Raw genomic sequence first — 20,248 nt, 5'->3', positions numbered from 1 at the left:
CTGTGAAGCCAGCAATTAGTTAAACTACAGACAAGTCTTCAGTACACAAATGACCGAATTTCCTGACTGAATTTCTCTTCACCTAGACTCCAACAAATTGAGGTTATTGTACCTGAGCCCTAAAAATCTTAGAAAGTGTGGTTTCTAACCAGGTTTCTACTCTGGATGGCATTACCCTGATGTCTGCTAACAGTGTGAGGAATTTTGGAGTCATTTTTGAAAAGCTAGTCCATTTGGGGCAGGTAGGTAGAGTGGTTGCCCCATGATCAGAAGGTCGGGGTTTTGACTCCACTGAACGGCTACCCTGAGGTACCCCTGAGCAAGGTACCGTCCCTACACACTGCTCCCCGGGCGCTGCATTGGTGGCTGCCCACTGCTTCACTGGGTGAATTGGTTAAATGCAGAGGAGTAATTTCCCTATGGGGACTAACACATACACATTATTTGTTACTCATAGGCAGGAATACTGTGATTCATTACTGTCAGGCTGTTTTCAAAGTTCCCTGGAAAGTCTTCTGTTGATCCAAAATGCATATTTCTCCCATATTAGTTTCTCACCATTTGCTCCCTGCTAAATCAGGGAATCAAATTTAAAATCCTTCTCATATACAAAGTCTTGAATAATCAGGCCCCATCATAACTTAAAGATGCCATAGTGCCTTATTATCCTAACTGAGTACTTTGTTGTCAGACTGCTGGCTTACTTGTGGTTACTATGGTATTTACTATGGAGGGTGATCGTGGCCGGTGGCGCCAGTGTCCGGCAGCCTCGCCCCTGTCAGTGCGCCCCAGGGTGGCTGTGGCTACAATGTAGCTGCCATCACCAGTGTATGAATGTGTGCATGAATGGGTGGATGACTGACTGTGTAAAGTGCTTTGGGGTCCTTATGGACTAGTAAAGCGCTATACCATTACCAGTTACAGGCCATATTTAAAAGTAGAATGAGAGGCAGAGCCTGCAGCTTTCAGGCCTGTGGAACCAATTCCCAATTTGGATCCAGAAGACTAACCCTAATTCTCACTACTTTTAAGATTAGGCTTAGAGCTTTCTTTCTTTTCTTTTTTTTATAAAAACATACAGTTAGGGTTGGATCAGGTGACCTTTAACCCTCCCTTAGCTATGCTGCTTTAAGCTCAGATTGCTAGACGTCTTTTTCGTACCTCTCTTTTTACTCTTTAATTGCGGTCTTCTCTTTCTGAGAGTTTGTATTTAGCTCTTATTTCTCTTTTCTCTTTTTAATCTTCCCCTTTCCCACTAACAGGTAAGGCCTGTTTCCTTGTTATTCCTGGTTATAATAAATTAAGCAATTAAGCAGATAGCTGATTAATGTCATTCTCAGTAACAATGATGGCCAAAGAGATATCAGTGGGCAAATCCATCATCGGGCAAATCCATCATCGGGCTTAAAAAACATCATAAACGTATCAGGGAGATAGCAAAAATATTTGGGAGTGGTAAAATCAACAGGCAACGTACTGGTCAGCTCAGCAACACCAAAACATCTGGAAGACAGAAAACAACTAAACTGCAGACAACTGAGAGAATTATTTCTACGGTTAAGAAAAATGTCTTCATAACATCCTACCAAGTGTACAACGCTGTCAAGGAGATAGAGATCTTATACAATCAATAATGAAAATGAGACAAAATAAGAATGGAAATACAGAGGGTTTGCAACAAGACGCAAACTACTGGCTTCACTCGAAAACAGGTAGGCCAGATTCGATTTTGCCAGAAAACATGTAAAAGAGTCTGGAGAGTACTGAGAAAAAGGGAAAAGAATAAAGAAAGACAAAAACAAGAGTGTCAAAGTGTCAGGGTATGTCAGCAGGTAAGTGACGGAAGTGACGGACAAGGTAAGCGACTCATGTAACTGACGTCAGACGCCAGAGATTTTGGCAGAAAATTAAAGCGAATGGTAGTTTAGAATTGAACAAATTCCTTTAAGCTTCAGTATTACCAAATACACTTATCAAATGCAGAGAAACTCACAAACAAACAACAACTGAAGGTGACTATGGTAAAGGCCTTGAAGAGCATCTCAAAGGAGGAACCAGCATTTGGTGATATCTATGGGTTATGTATCAGTAACTACTGAGTGCAAAGGATTTTCATCCACACAAACCCATCTACCTATCCATCTATTTTCATCCACTTATCCGGGCAGAAGCCTAAGCAGACAAGTACAGACCTTCCCCATTCACCTTCTCAAGCTTATCTGAGGGAACACTGAGGAATTCCCTGGCCAACTGAGAGATGTAATCTCCTCGGTGTGTCCTAAGGCCTCTTCCTGGTGGAACATGAAAAATTTCATGCATAAGAGTTTAATCTTCATTTCATACAAAACTAAAAAAAATATATTGTGAAACTTTACTTAGATAAAAGTGTGGTTGTGAGATTAGCAAATTAGCATGCAGCATTGCCATTAACTCTGGAAATTCTCCAAGAGTTGCTAGCTGTGCTGTAGACATGTTTGGTTTTTTTTACCTGTTCTTTGCAACAATATTTAATATTCTTTTAAATAAAACAATAATTTTGATAGATAATCAGGAAAGAGTGAGGAGAATTTTTCAGCCTGTTTTACACTGCTAAATGTCCAAGTGCTAACGTCACCATTTCCCATTTGAAGACAGCTTAATGTTCCATCTCTCAGTGTAACAGGCCAGTAGTCTTGTACAGCTTCCAAAGTGCTACCCATTGTGACGGCAAGTATCAGCCTGTTGAAATGCCCCTAGCAAGACAAGATACAGGACTGCTGACCTCTTTGCAGAAAAGGACAAGAGAAGGAATTCGTTTAGCAAAAACTGTCCATGATTTATTTAAAATATTTGCCTCTTCATCACTCTGTATCCACAGACACAAATGTTTGATTTTCTTCTCTATTGCTCAATGCGAAACACATGTTTTAAATTAAATCTCCTTAGTCAGAATTCAGGAGAAATTCGTTGAGACTGCCTCACTAAATCTGCTGTTTTCCCCTCCAGTGATCCTGATTTTTTTGTTCAGATCTTGACTGTGCAGCATTTATGTGTGCACCAGACATTCACTTCTGTTCGGGGTGTGTGTATCTCTGTACTGTTTGGTACATAACTTCCTGTGTCCAAGTAATTTCAAAATGACCTGAGCCCGAACGGCGCTTATCAGATTGTTCCACAGATCTTTCCCCAGTGTGCATGTTCTTTTATGCGCATATGCATGGGTGTGTCCAGTTGCATGTTGCCATGCATGATTTACATTTGCATGCACCTTTTAAATCTGTTGCATGCATGCAGCTATGCACTTGCACAGTGGTGCCAAGCACATAGCTTGTGTTGGCTGTTCTGCAGCTTTTCTGCAATTTCCCGTGCTCCTTCTGTTTTCTGAGGGGACTGGACCTTTCTGTGCTGTCCTGCCCTCAGACCTCAGTACAGACTTTTTCCAAGGAAATTCGCTGAAAGTGTAGAAAATGTTTTTGCAAGATGTGTCCAAAAAAGCGGCAAAAAAGTGTTTGTCTATTATAGTTCTCTAGAACTCTGGAAATGGTTATGCATTAAACCTCCTCAGAGGGTGAAAGAAATGAAAAAAAGAAAAAAACAGAGAAGAAGAAATTTAAGTGTGTGTGTGTGTGTGTGTGTGTGTGTGTGTGTGTGTGTGTGTGTGTGTGTGTGTGTGTGTGTGTGTGTGTGAGCATGTGTGTGAGCATGTGTGTGTGTGTGTGTGTGTGTGTCTGTGTCTGTGTGTGAGCATGTGTGTGTGTGTGTGTGTGTGTGTGTGTGTGTGTGTGTGTGTGTGTGTGAGAGAGAGAGAGAGAGAGAGAGAGAGAGCGATGCAAAGAGGTAACAACTACCAGCTGTTTTGTCTAAAGACAAAGCACATCTGGATGAAGAGAGAGACTGCCAAAAGAAGCAAAAAATGGGGGTTAATGTTAACTTGTGTAATGTTTATATGTAATATCCTGGCATTTGTTCACATATACATATACAGATCAAGAACTGCTCTGGAAAACCTCTTGAAAGAATGGCTCACATTCACACACCCAGTGACCATCACAGAGATTAAAGCACATCAAATAACCCATATCTGCACTCAGTTTGTTCTGCGCTCATTACAGACAGCAAAAATGTTTGTCTGCTTTTTCACTGCACAGCTCTTAACATTTTTATTTCCCCCCCTGCCCATGTTGCCCTTCATGTGCATTTGCAGTTGTTTGCAACAGGCACAAATAAATTGTTCCTTGTGACCTTTTCCATGGAACTGTGAGAAAATAAGCTGCAGCAGTGTCTGAGTATGATAGTTTTCTAGACACTTTTCTTCTACAGTAATCCCTCTACAGAACTCTCTTTCAGTCCATGTGACAAAAATTAATGTGTGTGTGTGTGTGTGTCAGAGAGACACAGAGAAGCAGAGACTGGTTTACTCTTATTCGGGAGGAAGGTCATTCCTATCCTATGAGTCACCCAGTTTTAAGAGAGACCAGAACACCCCCATCTCTCCATCACACACACACACACACATTGCTCCACTCTTCTCTTTTTAAGGAAAAACCCTTCCCCATCCAGAGAGAAGAGCTTCACATAGTAATAACTCTGGTCAGCAGCTGGCCTTCTCTTCCTCGTCATTCTCTTTTCTGTCTCAGCACTTCTTCTCATCTTCCCACACGGCAGAATGCTGATTCCTGCCTCACCTCCAGACACCTCTGTAAGCGAGGTAAAGTTAAGAGCAACGTCTTCAAAAATGTCCTTTCACAGATTCGTTACGTGTTCATTCGTGACGCTTCGTCTAAAGCTTGACAAGGTATTTTATGTTGATCCTTGGTACAGCTTCAAAATAAAACTCCAGATTTTCATTTTTATTTTTTACAGCATCTTCCTTCCACAGTGAGTTAATCCACATGACCGCTTCATTTCCACATTGTTGGCTCTGCCATGTAAAGGATGTACAACTCTGTTCCTGATTTGCCTCCTGTGATAACATAAATTAAGACATGCTTTCCATTCACACTATAAATCTAACTGTTTGTGCAGATGTGCACAGACAGGGTAAATCCCCTAAAAAAGGGGAGAACTCCCACTACGTTAACACATAGAAGTAGGTAAATAGTTCGCTTTAAGTCCCTCAAAATATGTAAACATGTGCGCAGAGTCATGCACAGGCTGCCTGTGTTTACACCAGGTATAAACTACAGAGCTTGGCCTACTAATTGCAAGCATATCACCAGGAACAGGCAAGACGGTGGGTTAGGAGTATGGAGGGGGGTGAGTCTGCTCTTTATCCTGTTTTATTTCATTCTGACCTGCCACATGTCTGAGATCAACTGTGAATACCTCCTAAATGCTTTAGCTCGAGGACCTGAAAGCTCAGCATGTCCTAAGGTTTTCACCATGTGTTCTGTGGAATGGCAATGATAAAAAAAAACTGTGGCGTTTAAGACAGAAACAAGTCTTGGCATCCCAAATTAGTGGTGCTTGGGGGGAAAAATTGAATGCTGTAAATGACTTGTTGGCCTATAATCTGTCAAGCATATCAGAAATATATCTCTCATCAATGATATCAAGTCATTTTGAGCCAGAAGAATATTCATATGACAAGACAGAAGATTGATCAGCCCAAATATAACATCACACTTCTATAAAGAGAATTTAATTAGTTTAAGTGGCCAAAGATGTAGAACACGGAGCTTGTATGATAATGCAGAATCATAAGAATATTTCCATATCAGGTCATTTCTTTATTTTATATATGAGTTCTTCATAAATACACGTTGACTGCAGACTTTATATCAGGATAAGTAAATACATTAGAACTAAAGAGCACATATAAACACTGGCGATCACTTTCTGGCAAACGACCACCTGTTGGCACGGCAGGCACTTGGTACACGCACGCGCACACACACGGGTTCCAGCGAAGCCACGGCGCCTCCAAGCGGACGGCGTTGCGCACTGAGCTGAGCTGGGAGGAGGAGGAGGGCTCAAGAGCTCGTAGCTGGGGTTGGACCGGGACAGGCGGACGAACGGACGGTTCTTCTGCGGGAAGCAAACGCGCATCCAGGGTGTCATTTCCCACTCTCTCTTCCTGTATCACTCGTTCTCTCGGCTCCCCCCACCCCCCTGTGGAGATGAGGAGATAATCAAAAGATAAGCTGCTGACGAAGTTCTGAAGTTGTATAGAGTTTGGGTAAGCTGCACTTTTACGCACAGACTCTTTTTGCTTCTCTGTTTCGCTCTCGCTCTCTCCCCCCGTGTCTCTCTCGTGAACCTGCCTGTCTCCCTCTTCTCTCCTTCTGTGTCTTGTAATTTAGTCCTATGAGCTGAAATGACGGTGTTTTCTCAGCCGACGAAAACTGTTGTGTGAACTCTAGCTCTCAGGCGAGAAGTTTGTGAGTTCTCAGAGCGTCAACCTTCTCTGAGAACTCACAAACGTTAAACAAACAAATAAAAATATCAGAGAGTGGATTGTATATTTCTTTGGGTTTTTTGCACGATATTCACCCGCTCTGAGCTCTAAAGCTGTGAGAGCTCCCACTCGCTCGTGGCCCGGGCAGTGGAAGAGGAGTAGGAACATCTGCAGAAGCTGCAGGACTCCTGCGCAGCTCACAGCCTTTTGTCCGCTAGAGGGACCCGCAGCAAAGCGCGTCGCTGACGAGGTTCTGGCTGATATTCCAGCATTAAAATAAAATGTAGGCCTGTATGAAAACTCACTCAGCAGCGCTGGTGGGGGAAAATCATTTTGTTTCACAGATACGAGCTCCACCGGCAGAACAGCTGAGCTGTGTAGAGTGACATATATGAATGACACATGTAGTATTGGAAATTGTGTTGAAAGTTCTTTGTTCTCAGACGGAAGCTGTTTTCTCCTGTTTTGCGCCGTTAGTGTGCGTTTTTTCATACTGTGCTCTTGTAGACATTATTTTAGCTGGAGTTCCTAGTTTAAATGGAGTGATGGGCAATAGAGTTCTTAGCTTCTTTCATTTTGCTTCTGCCCAGATCATAAGAGCTCCCACAAGGCCCAATGTGCAACTGGTTTCTGTACATTTGTTTTGAATGGCAGAGACATGTCCCGTCAAAGCTGTAAAGTGTGTGATGCAAATAAGGTCACCGAGCCTGCCCTCAATGAGTTAACCTTGCTGTGACAGCTTTGGCTTTATGTGAGAGTGGAGAAATCCTGTTGATGGCAGTAGAGTGAGACCTTTGAAAGAATTTGGTTTGTGATAAAAATGTGTGCCTTTCTTTTTATCCAATCAACAACCTGTTTTCTGGTCTCCAGATGCAGCCATAGGCTGACCCTGATGTTCAGGAACACGGCTGAGGTTTCATGCTTTTTGTTTTGAGAATATAATCAGGTCAATACCTCGTAGCTTTGAGCTTGAACTGAACTACTTCACTCCTGCACAAGTTTTGTTGTTCTCATTGAACTTTGATGGAATCTGGTTGTAGTTTAGCAGCGGGTTAAGTTTCTACAGCGACACAGTCATACAGTCATACAGTTATTACATTTTTTAGCTTTTCTTTTCTTTTCTGTCTTTGGACACACACAAAACAAGTTTGACTCATGTGATGCTTTCAAACCTCTTACATAACTGCACGGCAGCCATTTTGTTCACTGTACAACAGTCCCTGCATGTGTTTGTTTGACACTGATGTCAGATGAAGAAAATGAAAAAAAAAATAAGTTCAGTTTTAAGCAGGAAAAAAGCACTCTAGATACAAAAAATTCATATAGTGAAGCGTGCATTTTCAGGGTTTTTTATAATGTTTTATATATTAAAGGCTATTCTCTCATCATTTCTTTTTTTCATCTTAATAATCTCATCGTGCATGTCTTTGCCTTTCTTTGCTGTTTTATCCTGCAGTTGCCGAATTCATTTCCCAACTGCAATAACTGAAAAGTGTGTTTCAATGTGCCGTGACAGGAGAAGAAGAAGATGGTGGGGTTAGAGTTCGTCCTGTTCGCTCTTCTCTTTGGAGCCCTGACTCGTGCCGAGAAAACCGATTGCAGCAGTGAGCACGACAAAACTGAACAGCCACAGTTTCACTAACACAACATGGAACATTTGTCTGATTCAAGTACTCTGTGATGTAACAGGAAGGAAGGTTTAAGTTTGTGTTTTTGTGTTCTCATCTTTTCCCTTCTAGAAAAAAACGAATGTCCCATAGACGTGTATTTCACCATAGACACGTCGGAGACTATTGCCCTGCAGGAGCCGCCTCCTGGAGCACTTGTGGAGAGTATCAAGGTTGCTCATTTATTTACAACTCTGTGGCTTAAAACGATCCCTATTGTTGGATTTAGTAAAAGTAACAGCCGTGTTGTGTAATGTTGTTGATGCTGTAGATATTCACGGAGCGGTTTGCACAGCGTTTGGATGATGAAGAGCTCAGGGGTGTCGTGCGGATCACCTGGAAAATCGGTGGACTGCACTTCTCCCAGACACAAAGTGTTTTCAGTCGGTTTGCATCCAAGAATGATTTCATCACAGTGAGTGACGCACATCTCAAAAACCTTTAGTCTTTCAAATACACCTGTTCACTTTTTGTCCAATAGCCAGCTGGCCTAATTGGCACAGAGACGGATCAATTCAGCTCAAGTTCATTTTATGTATTAGCACCAAATCAAAACAACTGTTACCTCATTGGGCTTTATATTGTAAGGTAAAGACCCTACAATAATACAGAGAATCTGTATTATTCTAAAGCATCTGGGAAGGAAAAACTCCCTTTTAACAGGAAGAAATCTCCAGCAGTACCAGGCTCAGGGGAGCACAGCCGTCTGCCCTCCCTGTCTGGGGCTGAGGGGAGGTAGGCAAGACAAAAACCACATTGTGGAAGAGAGTCGACTAATAATAATAACTAATGATTAAATGCAGAGTGGTGTATAAACACATAGTGAGGGAAAATAAGTGAATGAAGAAGAAGCATTCAGTGCATCATGGGAAGCCCCCAGCAGCCTCGGACGAATGCAGCATAACTAAGCAAGGATTCACGGTCACCTGATCCAGCGTTAACTGTAAACATTTAAAACAGGAAGGTTTTAAGCCTCATCCTATCAGGCTTCTCCTTTAATGTTTCTGCTGTAAATAACATAAAATAACACAAATTTTGTAACTCATCCTTCATGATAACGCCTCTGATTTTCTATGTTTCCAGGGTGTGAGGGGAATCAGGTATTTGGGTAAAGGGACCTACATCGATTGTGCCCTCAGAGAAATGGCAAAGGAGATACAGAGCTCACCCTCATACCCCAGGGCCCTCCGATTTGCTGTTGTCATCACTGATGGTCATGTGACTGGAAACCCGTGTGGGGGTATTAAGGTGGCAGCAGAGGAGGCTCGTGACAAGGGCATCCATATCTTTGCTGTGGCAGCATCGAATAACATAGAGGAGACTGGGCTGAGGGACATCGCCAGCTCTCCAGTGTCCCTCTACAGGAATGAATATGCAGCTGTGAACTTCAGCCAGAACAGAGTCACGATAGATACCCCAACTATTGATCGAATCATCAAGACAATGGTAACTTCCAAACACACACGCATAAACAGTCACAGCTACTGACAGCTACTGCTAACGTTTTGTGTCCTTTGTCTTCACAGAAACATCTGGCATATGTAGAGGTAAGACACACCTGAGAATCAGAAGAGGATCCGTTTATGAGCTGCCTTCCTTTATCTTCACTGACTGTCTCTCCTTGTGTCTTGTGAACCGCAGTGTTACAATGTGTCCTGTCTGGAGACAAAAGGGCCTCCTGGTCCAAAAGGCCACAGGGGACAAAAAGTGAGTTTAACACACACACAAACACTCATGCTTAGAGCACTTTCACCTATGTGACTTTGATCCTCACAAATGTTTTCTCGTCTGAACTCGATGACTGCAGGGAGCTAAAGGAGACAATGGCGAGCCAGGAATAAAAGGAGAAAGAGGTCGCCCAGGAGACCCCGGTATCGAAGGTCCAATCGGTCAGCCCGGTATCAAAGTAAGAAGCCACACTTTCGCCTACCCATCATCTTCATCAGTGCAACTCTTAACATTGATTTAGGCTTTATAATGACACATGGTTTTCTTTGTCCCGTCTCTGTAGGGAGAACCAGGTCTAAAAGGCGAGAAGGTGTGGCTTTTGGATTTTTTCAACTATGAATGGGCTATGGAGATGTTTGAAAATGAATGAAAGTAACGTCTGTGTTTCTTATACATAAAATGACTACTGACTTTTGTCTGACTACAGGGAGAGATTGGAACTCAGGGGAAAAAGGTATGTCTAATCTAACGTCATCTCTAAATAATCATTAATGCTGGAAGGTGATTTGCTTTTCTCATCTAACTGTTTCCTCTTTGTTCTCATTAGGGTGTGGCTGGCATCCCAGGACGCAACGGGACAGATGGGCAGAAGGTAGGACTCAAGCAGTCTTTCCTTAAATGCTCTTATTTTGAAATGACGCTCCCAGTTTTTGATCATGGGATGCTTTTCTGATGTATTTGTCGTTGTCTTTAGGGTAAAATTGGGCGAATCGGCGCTCCAGGCTGCAAAGGAGACCCAGGCGACAGGGTATGTCACGTCACTGATTACTATTCAAAACTATTATTACATGCTATCTATTTATGGTCTGTTTTTTGATGGTTTGCAGGGTCCTGACGGTCACCCTGGAGATGTCGGTGAACGTGGTCCTCCCGGATCTGATGGAGACAAGGTAGATGGTCGCTCCTGCTGTAAAAATAATAAAATTTAAAAATCTATAATTTGTTCAAGAGGTGATGAAAGTCTGCTTAATTGTCTTTAGGGAGATCCTGGGCGCCCTGGAAGATCTGGTCCGCCTGGCCCAGACGGAGATCGTGGACCAAAGGTAAATTCTGTACCAGCAAACAGACAGAATAGCAGCATGGAAGTCACATTAGTATGATCAGTGTTGGAGGTGATAGACTAAACTCTGGTGTTTCATCTGCAGGGAGAGAGGGGAAGTCCTGGATCACCTGGTATTCCTGGAGCGAAAGGAAACACTGTAAGATGCATCCCCACATAAATAACAAAGTCACACTCATTCACCTGCTTCAAGGCGCTGATTGCTGTGTTGTGTGTTTTTAGGGAACCTCTGGAGTCCCGGGTGTTCGAGGCGAGAAGGTGAGAACACCTATTTCATTTGCCAACAGTCGTTCTCCTGCGAGCTTTGTCTTTATGTGGCATCACAGCTGCCATGCCTTTTTTTGTTTGTAGGGTAGAAGAGGAGACTATGGTCCAAAGGGTTCACAAGGGCCTCCAGGCACTAAGGGAGAGAAGGTATGTCTTTATGTACACACTGACACAAATCGTAAATGTCAGGTTCAGGTGGTTTGGTCTACAGTAGGTGAGCAACTCATCAACATACACATGCAAAACATAAAACAACAGATAAGCAAAAGAAATGAATGCTGTTTTGTACTTTGAACACTGCCAGCCTTCATCAAGAAGGAAGAAACTCAAAGTCAGTATGCAAAGGATGCGAGTGGTCAAAGTAAGATCGAAGCAGCCGACCGCTGGAACTGTCTGGCCTCAGCTGTGGCTCACCAATCAGCCTTTTAGACCAGTCAACAACTTAACTGAGAGGTTTTTTTGCTTACAAATAAGCATCTGACCTGCGCCAACAAGGAAAAGGATAGACTAAGAAAAAAGAGTTTCCTCAGAAATGACAGTCCAATCAGTCAGTAAAGGCTCCAAGATTTTTACAAGACTTTTTTGTAAATATTTTTTACATGTCACACTGACATCTACTAAATCATCCAGGACAGCGCTGTGGTTGGTCTTATCGTCTGAGGTCCCACTAACTTTTGGGACCTTTTGTAACTTTTACATCACCTACGTGATGAATTATTCGCATATCCTCAAATGATTTGTCTCTTAAATCGGTTTTATTATTCCACCACTGGGAGGCTGAAGGGCGTTTTTTACTGTGTTTCAGGGTGAAAGTGGGCCTGAGGGCCAGAGGGGCCTTCCCGGTGAAACAGGAAGCGATGGGGCAAAGGTACTATGAACTGCGGTGTCACATTCATTGATTCATTGTCATTGAACACTATACAGTCTTGAGCTCTTTAATCTACTTGAGTTTGTTACATGTGCACTTTTCTTTGTTCTGAACAGGGTGATGTTGGCTTGCCAGGACCTAGGGGACCAGCAGGCCCACCAGGAGAGAAAGGAAGAACCGTGGGTTAAAAGTCACATTTGAGAACTATATTTAAAAGTCCCTTAAAGACATATATGTTAATCCACTCTCCATTTACTCTGCTTGTATTTTAGGGCAGCAGAGGTGACCCTGGTGATGCTGGACCTAGAGGAGAGCCTGGAAACCTCGGACCAAAGGTTAGACTCTCCACGTTTGTTTCTGTGGTAGCTGTCTTCATAGCTGCAGTTCCTTGTTTTAACTCTTTGTTTTATCGCTACTCAGGGAGACAATGGAAGAGCTGGCTTTAGCTATACGGGATCAAGAGGAGAACCGGTAACTTAGAATCAATGCGTTAACACTGCTTATAGTTTCTGCCTGACATGGCCAGGTGATGAAATTTTCCCCGATAATACGCAGGGTGACAGAGGAGACAAGGGTAAGCGTGGACCTCGTGGCACCAGAGGTGACTGTGGTCAAAAGGGTGAACCTGGACTTAAAGGAACTCCAGGACAACCAGTAAGTAGCACCTCGGATGAAGTTTGAAGTTTCTCTTTCGCTCAAAGGAAAGCTGTGTGATTTATTTCCTTCCAACAGGGCGAGCCAGGGTCCCAGGGTGAACCTGGATCAAGAGGCCCAAAAGGAGAAGCTGGGCGTGATGTGAGTACACAAAAAACAAACAGACAGATCCATAATGTAGTTGCATTCGCAGTGTGATATTTCGCATTGTCTTTTTGCAGGGAGATCCTGGCCCTGAGGGGGATCCCGGCCTCACTGTGAGAATATTGCAACCAACTACACTTTTATTATGTCAGCACAAACACATGATGATGATTTAATGATGTTTCCTGTCTTTTCCTGCAGGAATGTGACGTCATGAACTACATCAGAGAGACGTGTGGCTGCTGTGGTGAGTTTGTTTGCCTCTCTCTAAACACTCATGACATCAAAGTGCTCTGTCAGATTGTCAGACCTTCACAGCGTGCTGCGTTTTCATCTCTAGACTGTGAGAAACGTTGCGGACCGCTGGACATCGTGTTTGTTATCGACAGCTCAGAGTCCGTGGGTCTCACCAACTTCACCCTGGAGAAGAACTTTGTCATCAACACCATCAGCAGACTGGGATCATTTGCCAAAGACCCTCTGTCAGACACAGGTAGATACAGCTGTCAGGCTTTAAGTTCACATTTTTACAAGATAACTCCCAATTACACCTGTTAATAAGATAGCCACGCTTGTTTCCAGGCACTAGGGTGGGAGTGGTTCAGTACAGTCACAGTGGAACCTTCCAGGCCATCCGTCTCAACGACCCCAAGATTGATTCATTGGCTGCTTTCAAGGTCTCACACAGACGGACACAAACACATGTGTCAGTTTATTTTTAGAGTAGAGAGGAGATTGTTCTTTACACCAGATGTTTTTTTTTAATGAACTAGGCTGATCAGTCTGCACATGTTCCTCTCAGTACGTTGCTTAGTAGTGTCTGAGCTGCAGAAGATGGAATTCACCATCATAAAGCAAGTGTCTGGCCACATATGATGTTTTTCTTATTATAAACAAATCAGAAAAGAATAAAAACGATGATACACTGCATATAACAGGTTGATCAGCCACTGTGATGTCACCCATTGACTTGGGGGCTCTCATTTTAAAGCTTTCAGTTTTACATTTTAGCCAGTGCTATTTCAGTTTTTTAAAAGCACATGTCCCAGGCCAGGGATGGATCATACTCAGATCTTGGATTTCAAGTTAATACTGAAGCAATTTGCAAGTTAGAAGGCTACCACGCCCAGAGATATGCCTCATTTATTTCATTTTCATTAGAGCTTTAATCAACAAACCCAACAACACGTTGGATGGAAGATTTGAAACTTAGCACTGAGATTTTAAACTAGTTAAGAAAGTGTTTTCCAGACATCATGAATCAAATTTTAAAAAAGCAGAGTGATTTTCCCAGACCTCTTCACAATTGAGGCTTAGACGATCTGCCCCCTGCTTGGCATTAGAAAGAATGTAAGAAGTGTAATCCAGCTTCTCTCAAAATATTGTTTGTTACAATTGCTGATTACATTTGGTAAACAAGTTTAAATTTGAACTTGAATGTGGTCAGTGCAAACTTTATCCTATTTTATTACATTAGGGTGTGTCTGAAAAAAATGGAAATAACTTCTGAATCTGAACAGTGATGTCAACACAGCAGTACCTTAAACCTGCATTCTTTCTAATGGCCAGACGGGGGCGACTCATCTGGTTGCAAAAACAAATCTGTCTCTATGAAAGTTTATGGGAAAATGTATCCACTTATCTATTGACTCATAGCCTTGAAAATCACTTCACTGTCAAATTCATGGTCCCATGTGCTAGTTTTAAGTCCTATTTAATAATACAGAGTGTTCATTTTGTAATTTATGGTTCCACTAAGAATGAAAAAGATAATAAAACAGGGTATAATTTAGGGATAGTGCCTTTCTGATCTGCAAGCTACTGTAACCTCTATAACTATAATTAAGGTAAAATGCTTAGTTTCTTACCGACATCCATCCTTTTGCTTGTTTCATTTCAAAAAAACCAAGGCAGTAAATGACAAAAAAAAGGGATTCAACAAACCATTGGGTGTCATTACAGCCTATAATTTCACCTCAGCACATATTACCATAATTGTTTTTATAGAACAAGGCCGTAGTCAGACATGAAGCGCCTTTGTAAAAATAATGGTGGTGATGTGACATAATACGCGGCAAACAACTCTCATACTGTCGTCTCCATCGCTCAGGATGCAGTAAAGCGTTTGGAGTGGATCGCAGGAGGTACGTTCACGCCGTCTGCTCTGAAGTACGCCTACGACAACCTGATCAGGGACAGCCGCAGAGCGAAAGCCAACGTCACTGTCGTCGTCATCACCGACGGACGCTTTGACCCCAGAGATGACGACAATCTGCTCACCTACCTCTGCAGGTGCTACTGGGGCTGTGGTTTGAGATTCATTTTTTGTGAAAAGGATCATTTTTATCTCATCGATTGTGTTTGTGTGAACCAATGCATGTGAGTAGAGATCCCAACGTTGACGTGAGCGCCATTGGTATCGGAGACATGTTTGAGCAGATCGAGGAGAATGAGAGTCTGAAGAGCATCGCCTGCCAGAGGGATGGTAAAGTAATGGGAATGAGACGCTTTGCAGACCTAGTGGCAGAGGAGTTCATTGACAAGATCGAGACCGTGCTCTGCCCAGGTAAATACACAGAAATATTCATTATGTGCAGCATGTAGTGGACTAACCATCTTGTTTTGTTCTTCATGGTTTGACATATTCGCTATCTTTGTTTTAGATCCTTTCATCGTGTGCCCTGATCTGCCTTGTAAATCAGGTAGGATTTTTTGTATAAGTCTAAGTGTCCTGTTATAGCTTCATTTATTCCTATAACATTTATACTATGCTTCAAATTAAGTTACTTTTTGTTTTGCCTTATTGAAAGTTCTTCCATCGAGGTACTTTTACCTATTTATACAAATCGCCCTGCATTTCACTTCAGTGGTGGCCATTTACAACTTAAATACCAATAGATTTGCCTTCTTTTTGAAGCATACTGCCCCGTTAGACTGCATTAGGATTTGGTTGCAATTTGTTAAACCGTGCGAGCAGTAGGTCAGTAGAGATCATTACACCTCCTTTGTATTGGTGCGATTACATTTTTTGGCTCAATCTAAGAATTTTCAAGCAACTCAGTGTACCTCCGACATCTCAGTTGGCTCTGTTGGTGCCTCGTGTTTGTGGGACCACGCCCACAATGTTATTCCGCCCACTCGTTGCAGGAGGGGGCATCTCTGTGGGGCAAGCCCCACCCCCCTGGAAGCCACTAGCCGAGGAAGGCAGCCCCTCATTGGTCCCCACCTCTTTGGAGGGTGTGACCAGCCTGCTGAACGGCCTGAGCGAGCAACAGTATGGGATTGGTGTGGCGACCATGGCGTACACAGCCCAGAGAGCCAAACTCGCCCAAGGAGCGGACAGGCAGCAGTGGACCCAGCTGTTCATCAACTCCTTCAAATATGTCTATGGGGACATTATGGGGGACCCAACGAAAGCCATAGGACTTTGCTAATGCTAATATGCTAACCATGCTACCTCGCCATTATGGATGCCATTGACTAATAAGCTTACTGCTGGACAAAGAATAGAATTTATTCAAACTGTGGGCATTGTTTTATTGTTTAAACTATGCAGGTGAAATATACACCTGGGCTGAACTGCATGATATGAAGCTGGTCTTTTACTAAGCTTTCAGAGAACCCTTTGTGTGAATTGACTTCAGTCAAAATGTGGATTCATGATCCCTTCTGGCCTCAGAATATAAATATAAATATAAACATTTATGGATATAGCACAGTAATCCTGAGTATGTCTGTTAGTAATATGTACAGATCACGTATTTCAAAACATTTTCAATTGAAATGGAAAATGAATGTCATGCATTTGTTGGAGGCAGATTTGTCTACAGAGCCGTTCTTGTTATTCGGTTACAGTTGATGGAGCCTCATTTTCACTGTGAATCACTCCGATGACAGTTTTTTTTGCTGTTTTGCACGTATCCATGGTTACAGCCTTTATGTTTTTTTCCCCTGTGAATGAATCACGTCGGTGAAAGGCTGTTGCATGTGGAAAATATCTGGTTTTACACAATTCACAGCATACTGTATGTGAGTCAGAGGATGGTGTATGTTAATGTTTGGTTAAATGAATTGGCACCGACTGTGAGGGAACTATTGTATGATGTGCCCTTGACTGGTGCATGTTTTTCGGGGGGATTTTTTTTGCATGTGGCTTGGCTTGCAAAGTAGGATGACTTGAAGAAAAGGACCACAGAGTGGCTTCAATCCAATGTCATGTTATTGTTTTAGCTCTGTGACTGCAACTTGCTGATGTGAACATTGTTCACGTTGTTCATTTTGTTTCCTGTAAAATGGGATACATTCATATATTATTTTTATTTTAATGTCTAAAGAGAATAAACTCAACGAGCAAACTAAAACAGTGCTTTATTGACAAGGCCGGTCAGAATCTGGGAAGGCTACTCAAAGAAATACTGAAAGAGCCGGACTGCAGCTGGCATGCATGGAATTACAGCATGTTGTTGTTAATATGTGTATATATATTTTTGTTGTTGTTGTTGTTGCGGGCTTTGACTCTTGAGCATCTGTTTTCCAGCTGTAGCTCACCGAACACCCTGCTATGTATGTATGTGTGTCTGTTCCAGAGCCTGCTGTGGCTGCTTGTGTTCAGCGGCCAGTGGATATGGTGTTCCTCCTGGATGGTTCTGAGAGGATGGGGCTGGAGAACCACCGCAGGGCCAAAGAGTTCATTGAGAATGTGGCTCGCCGTCTCGTCCTGGCTACTGGCGAAAATGACGATAGGAATTCCCGCCTGGCTTTGTTACAGTACGGCAGCCCCTCGGAGCAGAGGGAGGAGTTCGCACTGACGCATAACCTCACAGTGATCTCCGATTCACTAGCAGGCGTCACCTACATGGATTCTTCCTCTGCTTTGGGCAGCGCTATCATCTATGCTGTCAACAATCTGGTGTTCAAGGTATAACAAATATACACATCTTATTTTTTTTTCATTTGAGAAGTCCAGACCACTCCCTCCAGCTGTTTGAGGTGACACGCAGCTTGTGTTCTAGCCAACACCCGCTTCTAACTGTAAATGGCTGAAGGTGCTTAATGTCTAAATTGTTGTGTTACTTAAAAATTAACCTAAACACAGAGACTTTGAAGGATGAAGTCAGTGAAGTCAGCTTGAGAGATCAAAACTGTTTTTTACTCTGTTGTAGCATTGTTAACTCTGTTGTAAAGCTCAGCATTTTAACAAGGGAGTCTGTGGGGATTGACTCACTTTTAGAGCCTGCCTCATGTGGCCAGACGAGGTACTGCAGTTTTTGGCATTTTGGTGTGTTGTTTTTTTTTGCAGTCCTAGTGGTTGTCTTTTTGACTCCCTGGAGTTTTCACTGATTGACTGATAATCTTCTGGCATCACTAATGTCGCAAGTATGGAGCAAAAAATGCTCAAATGATACGCGACTTTATTATTTGTTTTATGTTGTGTTTGTAGGGCAACAGTCGCTTGTCACGCCGCAACGCTGAGGTGGCCTTCGTGTTCATCACTGATGGCATCACAGCCAGAGAGCAGCTGGATGAAGGTGTGAGCGCCATGAAGAGAGCGGAAGGCGTTCCCACGGTGATCGCCATGGGAAGCGACACTGATGAGGAGGTGCTAAAGAAGGTGGCGCTCGGAGACACGTCAGCCATCTTTAGGGGAGACGATTACGCCATGCTGAACAAGCCGGCCTTCTTTGAGCGCTTCATCCGCTGGATATGCTAGAAAGGAACTGTAAAGCTAGAACGAGAATTCATGGGAGGAAAGAAGGACCAGCTCCTTCAGCGTACATGTAAACACACCCTCACAGACCACACCTCTGTGGTCACTATCATTACTGGATGGAAGGCACTGAGGGGGCTACATATCCTGTCATTATGGGAGAAAATTAATTTACCAAAAGCAAAAGCAGTCTATGCAGGACCAACACACACACACACACACACACACACACACACACACACACACACACACACACACACACACACACACACACACACACACAAAGACATGCAGTATCATTTGTATCAGTTGTTCTTTTAATCTCAAATCTATATTTTCAGCCAAAGACCTCCCAAAGGAGAGGTACGTGATTTCTGAATGTGTACCACTTTATCAGTAGGCTTTATTTTGTATTAATTTTTGGTTTGCCGAAACACATTTTTCCTCCCTCTCTCACAGACGTGTGCACACACACAGTCCTTTTTTCCAGGAAGTCAGTATTTACTTAAAAGGTGCTAAAGTAGAAAAACAAGGACAAAGCCATTTTATTTGGTATTGAATGTGTTTTTTACTTCATGTTATGCTGTAAATGTAGATTGATCAGGGCATAAAAACATGTAGACATGCTTCAAACACAAATTACACACACAAATGCATATTCAGTAGATAATTGCACACTGATTAACACGCAAGCCTAAATGAACCAAATCTGTAAACCTGACGTCCAAATAAAGCCTGATATTATGATCCCAGCACTGTCTGTTGTGTCTGCCAGCCTGTTTGTAATTTCTTTGACACCAGTGACTTTCCTCGGTTTTACGCAGTAACTGTTAGTCAGCTTGCCTCCTGCTGGAACTGCTGGATAATGATTCAAACCAATAAACTAGTTCTTTATATTGTAAAGGAAAATATATTTTGCTCATTTGCTGTGTATTTTTCTTTATGTATTTTAATTATAAAGGCCTGTATAAAAGAAGGACAGCTTTGACTCACAAACAAAATGCTTAGCCAGACTGACACTCTGCAGAACAGGAAGCTTTCATGCTCATAACTCTCCGTAACTAACAGCGGGTTGTATTTTTTCCCCCATTCACCCAGAGCAGGTGACATTAAAAGACAGGGTCAGCTTCTCTAGCAACCATGTGGATTTAAAAAATTAAATGTATAGACCACACCAGCAACATTTACATCCATATCCTATAGACACCAAAGAGAGGGGTGTATAAGAAGGGTTAGCAGAAGTATGGACATTATCAGATTTTTTATTCTTTTGGGACAATGTTTACATTTTAGTAGAGGTAGTCAGATCTTTTTGAAAGGTATTGAATGGTTTCGCTTTCCCGAGCCTTGACTTGATGCAAATAGACTGACCATGTATGATAAGAGTTTTTAGGAGTAGCTTAATTATTTCTTCCATTTCTTTTGTTTTTCATATTTGCAGTTGGTTAGCAACTGTAACAGTAGAATGGCTGTCACAATAACAGTGTAATGCCTTTTTACCAATAATGTAGTTTGGGCTGTTTCTTATAGTTACAAAGGGCTTTCAAAGTTTTTACATCAGAAGCCGATCCTGTTGCAACCCTCCCATAAAGGACTACTTTTTAGCAGCCCATCTATGACCCTTGGTGCAGTGGTGTAATTCCAATAGAAGACAATAGAATTATCCTCAATGAGCACACATTACAATCAGTACTTGGCTGATTGTCCCTCCTAAATGGAGGGACAGTAACTGCGTCTCTCCATTTAGGCTTGGACTTTGTATCTTTTGTAGGCTTGG

The 20,248-nt window shown here is 42.6% G+C and overlaps 1 protein-coding gene across 2 annotated transcripts; it reads left to right on the top strand.

Moving 5' to 3' along the window:
- The first annotated feature begins 5,953 nt into the window (after positions 1–5,953).
- On the top strand, positions 5,954–19,226 carry col6a2 (collagen, type VI, alpha 2). Of its 2 annotated transcripts, XM_086271238.1 has the most exons (32): positions 5,956–6,157; positions 7,893–7,980; positions 8,116–8,216; positions 8,315–8,458; positions 9,127–9,489; positions 9,570–9,590; positions 9,685–9,750; positions 9,851–9,949; positions 10,055–10,081; positions 10,199–10,225; positions 10,319–10,363; positions 10,466–10,519; positions 10,599–10,661; positions 10,752–10,814; positions 10,917–10,970; positions 11,054–11,089; positions 11,183–11,245; positions 11,904–11,966; positions 12,083–12,145; positions 12,239–12,301; positions 12,387–12,437; positions 12,522–12,620; positions 12,699–12,761; positions 12,842–12,877; positions 12,966–13,011; positions 13,105–13,257; positions 13,347–13,441; positions 14,875–15,056; positions 15,152–15,330; positions 15,428–15,466; positions 17,351–17,682; positions 18,205–19,226. In XM_086271238.1, the coding sequence occupies exons 2-32, from the start codon at positions 7,905–7,907 to the stop codon at positions 18,472–18,474; spliced, it is 3,036 nt and encodes a 1,011-aa protein (XP_086127364.1). In that variant the 5' UTR covers positions 5,956–6,157; positions 7,893–7,904; the 3' UTR covers positions 18,475–19,226. The 2 variants fall into 2 exon arrangements, with proteins under 2 accessions (XP_086127366.1, XP_086127364.1); XM_086271240.1 differs by lacking the exons at positions 17,351–17,682; positions 18,205–19,226 and adding an exon at positions 15,912–17,294 and having other exon boundaries at positions 5,954–6,157.
- Positions 19,227–20,248: the final 1,022 nt, after the last annotated feature.

Source organism: Aulonocara sp. 'chitande type north' Nkhata Bay, linkage group LG18 (assembly GCF_057382095.1).
Source record: "Aulonocara sp. 'chitande type north' Nkhata Bay isolate Kocher_YH1m ecotype deep benthic linkage group LG18, A_spYH_male_GT1.1, whole genome shotgun sequence".
In the NCBI taxonomy this organism is placed as follows: Eukaryota; Metazoa; Chordata; class Actinopteri; order Cichliformes; family Cichlidae; genus Aulonocara; species Aulonocara sp. 'chitande type north' Nkhata Bay.
Note: the sequence above shows the minus strand (reverse complement) of the source record. Positions and strands in the feature narration are given on the sequence as shown.

Coding starts and splice junctions, on each gene's coding strand:
- col6a2 (XM_086271238.1), top strand. CDS start 7,905: ATGGTGGGGTTAGAGTTCGTCCTGTTCGCTCTTCTCTTTGGAGCCCTG. Junction 8,217..8,314: donor CACTTGTGGAGAGTATCAAG/GTTGCTCATTTA, acceptor TTGATGCTGTAG/ATATTCACGGAGCGGTTTGC. Junction 12,302..12,386: donor CTGGAAACCTCGGACCAAAG/GTTAGACTCTCC, acceptor ATCGCTACTCAG/GGAGACAATGGAAGAGCTGG.